The following is an 11,134-nucleotide window of genomic DNA, read 5'->3' on the forward strand; positions in this document are numbered from 1 at the left end:
AGAATCCTCTCCAAAGTAATTTTGATCAATAATATCTTGAAAGTAATATGACTCACGTCTGCAGATTTGCCAAATCGGCCATAATTTGAAAGGCTTTGCGGAGGCCAGAACCCAATTTTCTAAGGCCAATGAGTGAATCTTAGATGGAAAAAAGGTTGTACTATACTACACAGGTTGGATTAAAAAACTGGGGTCAGGTATGGCTCTCATTACATGCTAGATATTTTATGTTAAGATGCCAAATTTGTTCAATCTGGCCTCCGAGATGCCATTTTGCTAACTATGCTTCCCTGGACGAACTCAGTTTCATAAATACTGAAATATAATCTCTAATAAGTTGCAGATTGAACTAAAAGGGTAATACATGATTTTCTGAAAATTTTCCTTACTCATTTCATGACGAGTTACATTTATGAGTTATTTTAATGAGCTTCTGATGCTCAAGAATGCCTAATCGTTCAGGAAGCCTGACCAGAATCTCATCTCTTATTAGCACCCATTACTAAAATAATGAGTGTGATGAATTGCATGTTAACTCATAAACTTTGTGAGTGCAATCAACATCTGAGAAATTGTAATTACATTGTCATCTTTCCATTACGGTGGATTTGGAACATATGAATAGATCTTAAAATTGTGAGTCACTGGCTTTTCTTAAGTTAATCCACTCTTTATTTTTGTCAAAGACTAGGCAAGAAGGAATCCCTATCAGCCCACTCTTTGCGCCTTCTGAAAATTCTTCCCCCGCCCTCAAATAATTACTTGATCATTTTGATCCTCACATTTGCGTGAAAAGGGTCTATTGAAAAACCATACAAATGTTATAAATAAATTTAATTGAATCAATGACGCTCTTCCATAGCTCATTAAAACTCTACAGAGCTATACGAGTACATTAATGTACAAGTTTTCAGACTTTACATGGTCCAATATACCGACAATCCAAGATCCTCTGGAATAACAACGGGAACACTAAGGTGGATTTAACACGACGGAATTGAGGGCAAAACTTTTGGACCATTGATTTGATTGAGCTGAAATTTGAATACTTGAATGCTCGTGATGACCTAGTACCTGCTTTTGAAGCAAGTTAAATGCATTGAAGCTCATTGGAGTTACTAATCTTCAACCTTAGGGAAACCATTCAAATTCAAGCAATATAAAGAACCATTTACGACTCTAAGAAGTGAAAACCCGAAAAAAAATTCCTTATCTCAAAGCTCTGCCGCATGAGGGGAGGAAGTAAAATAATCACCTGCCTTTCATTTTAATCGTTCCATCCAACCAAAGACATCATGACAAAATGATTAACTCAGCGATCAATATATTATTCATCTTTGTCATTGATGAGAAAGCTGGGCGGGATTGTCAATTGCACCAAAGAACGTTGGCCTAATTTTCGGGGACTGCTTTTCTGATTATTTACTGCTCTCAAAATTTGAGTTGTAGTAACTCTGCCTTGATTGCCATGATATCAACAGCAACAACAGCATGGACGTTGATGTTGTTGTTGATGATGACGATGATGATTACGCTTTTCTGATTTAAGTAGCTGGCCCCATGTGGCCTGGTTGCCCTCGGTCCCTCGTTCGTTGCCGTTGGTTCAGTTCAGTGGTAGGATCGGAATTCTTAAATCGGATCGATTTGGTCCCAACGCTGCATGCTTTGAATGGAGAAGCCCCGTCTTCGTGTTCATCGTCTACTCGATCCTCGATCTTCGCTTGTTGTGTGCATTCATCAGACTGCGTGCCCTGTGTGCTTTATTGTAAACTGTACGTACATGTTGGAATGACTCACCTTGTCATGAATACGGGGCGTTAGTTGAAACACGTGTCACCAGTGACACCCCACAGAGAGGCCAACTTGGAAAAGGCTTCTCTATCTCATAACATTATCATGACCGACTTCATTTGAAGGGTGGCGATGGTGAACGACAACGACAACGACGACGACAACGACGCTTGAAAGAGACAGGCAACTGGCCAATTTCCACAAGAAGGGGAAAAACAGAACGAGAAATCCCACATTCAACTCCATTCTCGACGAGTCGACAGGAACACGCTCCCTTTGATGGAACTCGATTCGTTCGTCCATTCCGACATACACTACAGTACATCCATCCATTCATTCCTTCGTGCTCGCCGACGATTGTTGGCAGTTCGCTCCCCGTTCACGTGCGTGGGAGCGAGTGTGTCTGCATTGCCGTGGTACGCACCCTGGCGCCCTTCCATGACTTGGGAACCGGAGGGACAATGATTGGAACGAGCCACACACTTAGCACACATACTCGGAGAGCGGGAAAGAAAGAGAGAGAGAAAGTCGTGCTCGATGGGAGTGAATTTGGATCACGGAAGACACACCATACGCCTATATAGATGGTAGATGGTAAATGGTGCCACGATATACACGTAAATGGTACACTACGTGCATACTTGAGTGCGCAGGCACAGCTCCAGTTATTTCGAAGTCGTCGAAGAGTGCTCTAAATGGCAAAGAGACGAGCAGCCAACGGCGTCGTCGACATACTCGAGCCTTTGATTGATAAGAACTTTTGATTTCCTTTCTAATCATTTGGATGGATGCCTGTGGATAGGGCACACGCTCGCTCGAGAGGAAGAAACCTTTTTTGATACTCTTGACAACGTGCCATAACCATTGTATGGCTCATATACCGTATGCCATAGCTCCGTCACTCTGTACTTGGCTATCCAGTACATGAGGCATTCCAAGAGAAAAAACGATTGATTGTCTAAAATGGCTCCAAACTGTACAGATATGGGGGCAGTTTATGTTACATCAAATCGTTGATCTTTCTCAGCACCTTCCCAATCCAAAGAAGATTCTACTCTAAGCCAATTTACTGTACATTTGATTGACCGTCCTCATAAAAATCCCAACTTGAATTGCTTTATTGGTTTGAATGCGACCAAAGCAAAAGGTAGAATGTTGTAGAGGAATACTAGCCAATATAAAGCATGAAAAAGGCTCCTGAGTCTTTGTGCATCTGAATAATACACAATTCCTTAGCACAGTTCAGATCCTTAATGATGAGTTATGGAGAACAATTTGTTTACCTTTAATTGACGGGCTGATGGGTGAAGCAATAGAAAGGCACCAAAAAGGATTTCAATACCTTTGTTAGACCGAGACATTTGTGTGTTTTGTATTTAGTCGAAGGTCTAGATCAGGATTCTGCATTCCTTATGTAAATAAAGTACAAGCATTGCATGTTATGAGAAGATAATGATCTCTGATGCATGGAAAGAGAAATGGAAATGCACCGCGCTGGATGTATGTTTCCATTCAGACTACAAGCTTCTTTTCCGGGCACTCATTTTTTAGAATCATGCGAACTGCATTACATTATTTGGTTGAGTAAAATCGACGATTTTCGAAAAAGATAATGTCGTCTAAATATTGCAAGTCAAAAAAATGTGAGAAGTCTTTAACACGACGCGGTGTAATCGGGTTTATCAGGGAGTCGAAGCTGGAAAAGTCAGTTTATGTTCCTAAGGATTGAATGAAATAATCAGCTTGTAGTCGCATGCACTCGTACGTACATGCAAACTGATCCTCAAAAAAGTAAATCGAATGTGTCAATATGGTTGTGGCATTTTACTGTCCCTTTCCTTTTTTGCCAAAGAGTTAGAAGTAAAAGGAGAAGAATCAAGCTTGTGCCCTCGTAGACAGGTTTGATTTCAAATATGTTCCTAATTCATATCTGTATAATGAAAGAAAATGTTCTAAGATTGGCCTCTTTTCGACATGGAAGTCCTATGAAATAATAAGCCTAAGTAAGCAGGTTGATGATGTGGGTAACATTTTTGACCCACAGCTCATTTTTATAACGACGTGTTCAGTATCGATGCCGCTCTTCTTTGTATTAGGCGTCAACAGCTGATGAGGGTTTTTTTTTTATGCGAATCCTCCAATATAAATACAAGTGGAAGCAAGCGAGGTCTGTTTGACAACTGAGGCCGTCAAAGTTATCAAAGGTTTATCATGCTATTGGTATTGAGTCGAATTCCATTTTTGTCAATATTCTTTCTATCAGAAAATCCCTTCACTAAAAAAGATTTGTAGTTTAATTGATGAAAGTATTTTTAGAGCATGGAAAAGTTTTGTGGCCTTTGCTCTTCGAAGATTGATTTTTTGGACTAAAACTTTTTTTCGCAATTCGCAGGATAGGGTATAGTACTTTTGATAGAATGTGCACTTTTGTCTAAACAATGAAGCCTTCAATTTATCTATTTGGTTAAGCATTCAAGCATTTGCCACTTTGTAATCGATGACGAAACTGGATCTTGGTTTGGAAGTTTCTTATCAAATCTAGTCTAAAAGAACATCAGTTGTTATTTTGAATGTTGTTTTCGAATTCAACTCAAAGCAAAGAATAGACTTCTACGTAGTAGACAACCAAAACAAGTAACTAAACAATTCCTCAATAGCGTTGTTCACTTTTTTCGCGATTCATTTGGAAATTCCACAAATCAACTTTTTCGACTATTTGGAACTTGAATCTCCGGAAGGGAGAACGAAAGCAGGTTTTCCTTAATTCTTGCTAAGAGATGGCAACTCATGCACGATGGTGAAGACAGTTCTAGGCAATACCTATGTGCCGAAATACATGTAGGGAACGTCTTTTTCTTATACCATGTTTGAATCCTCAGCTCACATCACGCATTTCTCCAATTTTATAAATTTCCCCAAGATCGGTTTCAAAATATTCTAAGACAATTTTGATACGCCCAGTAACTCACGTGTCTTGGAATGGAATGTCATGTGGCCTGAAAATATAAATCACAACAATTATTAGATAAATAGCTATCTGCAACACATCAAGGGGAAAACCCTTGCTTTGAGTCGTTCCAAAGAGATCAGACTCTGAAGAGACTCTGCCTGAGAGCAGGTTGTCGTTTTTAAAGTTCTTCGAAATCGCCACCCATTCAAACACAATCAGGCACTGACTCAAATGAATTATACTGCGTTAAAAAGGCTCCACATAAGTTACGACTCACATGATTCCTCAAATCAGATGAGAAACCCTCATCTTTGTGAAAAGTGTTTTAGCGACCTAATGTTCCTCGAATCCTGTCCGTTGATTGGCTCATTCCCTCGATCTGTGATTGGTGGAAGCTTAAGCCACTTGAAATTCCGCCAATCACAGGCGACCGAGCTCGAGAGTCGAGACGGAGCCCTTCCCATCGGGCTTTCTCTTCGCCATTTCCGTTTGAGTTCATTGCTAGCATCCTGACAACCGGGCCATGATCGACAACGGTAAGCAGGCGATCATCATCCCCCCATTTCCGAGTTCTTCCAGCCTTCAGCATTGTTCAGTTGTGGCTAACAATAATATATAACTCAATGAACTTCGTGGTGATTGTGCTTAAGTATAGATTGAATTGTGGAAACGTTGTGTGTGTGCTTTGATGATTTGAGAGCCCAGATTCAAAGTCGAAGTTTTAAGTGACATTGCTGAACCGTGATGTTAGCCCATCACTCTGCTCCACCATTGGACCGAGCTCTGAGGATGACCAAAGTTGAAGACGGAGGATGGCCAGGTAACTTCGGGCTTTAAACCTTTAACTTAAAGAATCTAATACTCAATAATGTTATAACGTTTAGTTGGTCAAATGATTCCCTAATATGTACTAGCCATGTTATTGATTGCCTCGAACATCAACCATATTGTATCCTTTTCCTGGATTTGAATCCGCATTTGTTGCAAAATTTGACCAAATTTGAGCGTGCTTCATTGAAGAATAACTAGCTTAAGGGTCAATGTTTTAAGGTTTAAGGAGATTCGAAACTTCAAAACAATTTAACAAAAAAGGTCCTAGGAAAAATTCTGTAATTCAAATTCATTTCTTACTTCTGTCTATTAAAGTAATTATTCTCATTTACGTCATCACATAGGCTAACAGTAATACCGTATTAGTAGAGCCCACTCTTTCCAATCCGCTATGACTGTTTTGATCCCGGCCTAGCCGAGTGAGTCCAAGTTTCTCTGCAATATCTAAATTGCAGTTTAAGTTGCACCGTTAACAGTTGACAGTTTAACACTTAGAACGGGCGAACTTGCGGTCATTCCCAAGGGTGAGGTAAGAATTAATAATGGTGGTGAAGACGGAATATCCCTTGACTGGAGCACCCATCTTAAGCTGGCAGGCCGAGCGAGAGGGCTACCAGCTGACTCCGTAATAAACAAACATATGTCATAAAAGTTGCCAAAACATGTGACAAAAGTGTGCTGGAATTAGAGAGACGTTTAAGTTAATCAGGCCACTTTTGATTTGTTTAAAAGCGCAACAACCTGTGGTAAGTTGGAGCCTATTCATAAAAGAAATTTCGTTGAAAAAGGAAAATAGAGAATCAAATTTTAGCATGGATGGAAAGTAAACATTGCTGTTAAAAAATAGCTGGACATTTCCTGTGACATTTCTCAACAGGACATTCCTCTAAATATATTAAATATCCACAAAAACGTTTTTTGTACTCATTCCAAAGTTTTTTTAACGTACCTCCTTGAATCAGATCTGAATATCAGGGTGAATGCAAACTTTAAGGGTGAAAGGCTAAAGAACACGGGGGAATGTTCAATTGAATAAATTAGCAAATTTCTCAAAAATCGTTTTCCAAACATTTGAGCAATCACATTCTTCTCAGAAACGGATGATTTTCATATCTGAAGCTCAATCAGTAAAAGCCCATTCAATATTTTTAGACTCACTCTACTTCATACTATAGCAATAAGCTGCATTGTTGTAAGATTTTCTTAAAAATTGTGCATATTAACGCAGCTAAAAGGCCATATTCTACCTACGTGTTCTCTAATTTTTTAAAACAGAATGTTGATTGAAAGTTTGTTCAAAAAGGTGGCCGCCAAGTGTTCTGTTACGCTCAGCACAAAATTTCGTGTTTTCAAAAGTGAACAAAAAAAGGAAGGATGTAGAATGTGGTAGGAAGCCAATATTTTCGTCCATAAATGTTAACAAAAGGACTCGCAAACTATAAACAAAAAGGAATAATAAAGTTTTACACTATCATTTTCAAGCCAGCAATCTACTATTCAGATTTCATTTACGATGTTCACTTGAGCTAGGAGCTACGGTAAAAGTCAAGTCCTCGCCTGCCCCATTGAAGCAGTACGTCATTTGGTCTTTCACGTAAACCTTCTCACTTTCAAAAAAGAAGTCAAGATTAACATCCCAACTTCCTGCAGTTTTCATGTCAGATATTACACTAATATCACGTAGCACTAAAAGATGGATGAAAACCAGGTTGCAACCGCTATAGGCGAATAAGATTTACTCTGCAATTCAACGACCTAAATCAGTTTTTCTTAACTTAAAGTCAGTCATATGGGTCAGGTCGTCTCAGTCAAACTTTAGTACAAATTCAAAATCGAATATCAAGCTCCATATTGTCCACCTCTTAATGGCTTCGTGCCATCGATACATATAAGTAATTTGATAGACAGAATGGCGAGTAAATTGCCTATAAAATGGAAAGAACCGCTCTCTCTTTTCCGCATTGCCATTGTGTGTTAACAAGTGCACTAACAATACTCACAATACAGTGCTCCTCTCATCAAACTGGTTAGGCGTATGTTATCCTCGCAACTGGAGACATGCCATAGTAAACTAATCAGAAAGAATATGAATTACCAATTGATCACAAGTATAAGACAACGAATTGTTGAATTAAAATTGCTTTTGATTGGTCAAATTGATGAGAATTTCACTGAAAAAGAGGAATATTTTTTTATCGGATATAATTTCTTACTTAGGAACTATATTCAGAAGGCCGTGAATTGTTAGGAGATGATATTTCTTTTGAAGATTACATAAAAAAGGCTAGTAGGTTCAACCCCGTGTTTAAAGCAACTAAGAACATTTCATAGATGTTAAAAATATTCAGCGTTATTGTCATTCTCATCTTGCTTAATCTCGGCTCTTTCGTTCCCCAGATTTACATGATTACCGACAACATCTGCATTCAAGTGAGTTGAAGGGACCAGAATAAAAAATAAAGCATTTTCGCTCCTGTTTTTTAAGACAAGCGCCAAACGCCGCTACTCAATACGTGGCACTACTTTCTCAAAAAGGCCCCTTCTACCAACATTCGCTAGTGCTCTGAGTATTCTATAAGCTCTTCTATTCCATTACAGATCAAATACTACGTAGATAAGTGACCAGTCCGATCGTTGGGGCATATCCTCAAATCACTTAGAGAATGAATAATTATTGGTTCATGGGACACAAAAAATAAAGCCTTAACAAAATCTTCATTTAGATGGAGTTTTGAACTGTGTTGCGGAATGAAATGTACAGCAGATTTAGCCGGAATATAATTACAATCCAATCGGTGAAGTTTGATCATTTTAAAGAGTAATAGGATTTTTTGTAGCTTTTTAAATAGTCAGTGGAAGCGTTAGCTACAATTTTGATTATGAATGAAAAAATATCTAATCGGGTCTTGTCACACTGTAAACGTGTTTGTCTAGAAGTCATGAAAAACCCCTTTTCAAATTCTTCAGTGTTGTACAATACAGGCAATTTCTTACCTGATTTACACTGCAAGTTGAGTATTTTTATCAGCTGCATTACATACAACTTGATGAAGTACATAACCAAACAGCAAGTTCCTTTCTCTGGCACATCATATACTAACTAACTCTAACTCTGACGGTGAAGTGTTACTTTCATTCTTATCCGCAATTTGTCTTCCGCTTCTATTTTAGATACTTATGCCATGTTGAGCTCGGCGGGTCGAGGCATCATTTCCCAAGGGTCGGGTCAAATCCAGTTGTGGCAATTTCTTCTGGAGCTTCTGGCAGACAGCGCCAATTCGGGAATCATCGCTTGGGAAGGAACCAATGGGGAGTTCAAGCTCACAGATCCGGATGAGGTGGCTCGCAAGTGGGGCGAGCGCAAGTCCAAGCCCAACATGAACTACGATAAGCTGAGTCGAGCATTAAGGTATGCATTACTCACCCTTGGCACGGACTTTTAGAAATATGGACTGTGAACGAGCTTCCCGGCAAATCGGCCTGCTCTTAGTCATAACCACTCTGAGCCACTTTTCGAAGTAAAGTAATAAGATAAGAAACGTAGATCACTTCAATTAACGGTAGGTCAATTTTATATCATTTACATGCAAAGTCGATCGTTTCAAAGTTATGTTGTCAAAAGCTTATGTAGCTGACCAAGAGCAGGCCGAAAATTCAAATTTTATGTTGTGTTTACTACATAACTTTGAACATGCCTCCTGAGTTCGCTAAGCATAGGTTTAGGCTCAAACTTGGCTGAGTTCATCTATTCAACAAGATCTTGTGGTCGTATGAAGTGCTTATTTGGAATAAGATGAGCGGTTTAGGAAATAGGATATTTTTGCTTCCGTTTGCAGTCCATATCTCTAGAAGTCTGTGCCCTTGGTCAAGGGAATCAAATGAATTTTTGATAGACAGTGAATAATTGGCCACCCTGAACGCGATGTTAAAGTTTTGGTGTTTTGAGTTGGTCTTTGAAATAGGTTTATGCAAATAGAATACAGAGATGCACAAGTTTTTCCTCTTTGATCATCTTAGATATCAGCTTGGTGTTAGTAAAAATGCTTCTGATATCAGAAATGATAAATTTATGCTAACACTGTTAAATGGAAATAAGCTAATATTATGTCTACTCAAGGTTGCCTTTGAGACAACATGGCCTGTTCTCCACCTAAATTGAAACTGAATTCTTGGTTTTGCAATTTTCCATTGGAGAATTCAATTTAGATGCATTACACTAAGCGTGTTTGGACCTCTAAATTTCGAGGGTATTTTTAGACTCGATTTCTAATGTGTTTTTATGCTTTTAATCTTTTGGCTTGGTGAATCTGATTTATACAATGTGAGTCCCAGAAGAGCTATAGAAAAACGGAACAAAAACTGATCTTTGTGTTCTTACCAAGATGAAAGGAAATACCTATGATATTAATATAATATAAAATCATAAAATATTTGGCTAAAAAAATCTCCATTTTCTTACAACAAAAGAATAATCATTTTTCACAGATAAAAATAACTAAAGGTGAATTGCAATATGGGATACGATCGTAGCCTTAAAATTGCACCGATAGAAAGCGTCTTAACAGGTCAAAATAGACCATAAATAATTTTGACTGCATTTTCTCGTTGATATTTTCATCATTGGACCTGTTTCATCATTTGAGTTCGAGTCGACTTGAGCCTGGCTAAGGTCCAAAGTAGTTCTGGAGTGGGTTGAAATTTGTACGTGAAAGTCAAAATGAGAGTGAAAATTGAAGCTTGTTTAACCAGGTTAGAAATGCAAGAAATGGTTAATTTGATTTAAAGTTTCAGTCCACTTTTGGATTTTTTTTCTGGTTCCAATCAAAGCAGATTAAATGCCAAGATTTTTCTTTCATATTCTTCATTTGTATTTTGTTTGAAAAAAACATGGAACGAAGGCTTACGAGTACATGTAATTTATAAGTTTAAAACGTCAAATACTTTGCCAATATTTTTGCTGTATGTAAAAGCCAATGAAAAATAGGAATTCATATTTAAAGAATCATGCTACACTCTTGTTGAAAAGAAGCAACTGCATGGTTTCTTAACATTTTTATTAATTAGATTAAAGTTATTAAAACCATTATCTTCCACAAGAATTCTCAACTTGCTCCATTAGCAAAAGCAATTGGTTTTTCCATTATTTCTTTTGAAAGAGCGCCTCGAGTTTTAGACAAACTTTTTTAAATTCTTGAACAACCTCAGGTTCCTCTCAATACAAGACTAGCCTGCGAGGTTTAAACCCAGAAATATGATAATTTAGAATCATTACGGAAAACATAATTCTCCAATCAAAATTTATTGAGATTCTGGGACGAACCTTTAAGAACCTATAAAACTATAAAACACAAAAACCACTTTGCCTTTGTTTTTCGTATAAGTCTCAATTTCTTGGTTTATTTAATTTTTTTTTTCATTGTATCTTAAATGATTTGGGCTTGGGATATAAATGAATCATGTCAGTTCAGTGGCCGAGTATTGTATTCTATTGACCTTTTTATTGCGAGGATAGTCACTACCATCACTTATGATTGTTATCTTCTTGGTGGAAAGAAATGTATT

General features: G+C 38.0%; 1 protein-coding gene across 1 annotated transcript in view; it reads left to right on the forward strand.

Moving 5' to 3' along the window:
- The first annotated feature begins 5,238 nt into the window (after positions 1-5,238).
- LOC131890020 (transcriptional regulator ERG homolog) overlaps positions 5,239-11,134 on the forward strand; it is a 6,718-nt gene continuing 822 nt past the window's right edge. The window contains 3 exon segments of the mRNA XM_059239282.1: positions 5,239-5,561; positions 7,970-8,002; positions 8,744-8,981. Coding sequence (XP_059095265.1) covers positions 5,486-5,561; positions 7,970-8,002; positions 8,744-8,981 — 347 coding nt within the window. The 5' untranslated portion in view covers positions 5,239-5,485.

The sequence above is a fragment of the Tigriopus californicus genome, chromosome 11, assembly GCF_007210705.1.
Source record: "Tigriopus californicus strain San Diego chromosome 11, Tcal_SD_v2.1, whole genome shotgun sequence".
NCBI classification, from domain to species: Eukaryota; Metazoa; Arthropoda; class Copepoda; order Harpacticoida; family Harpacticidae; genus Tigriopus; species Tigriopus californicus.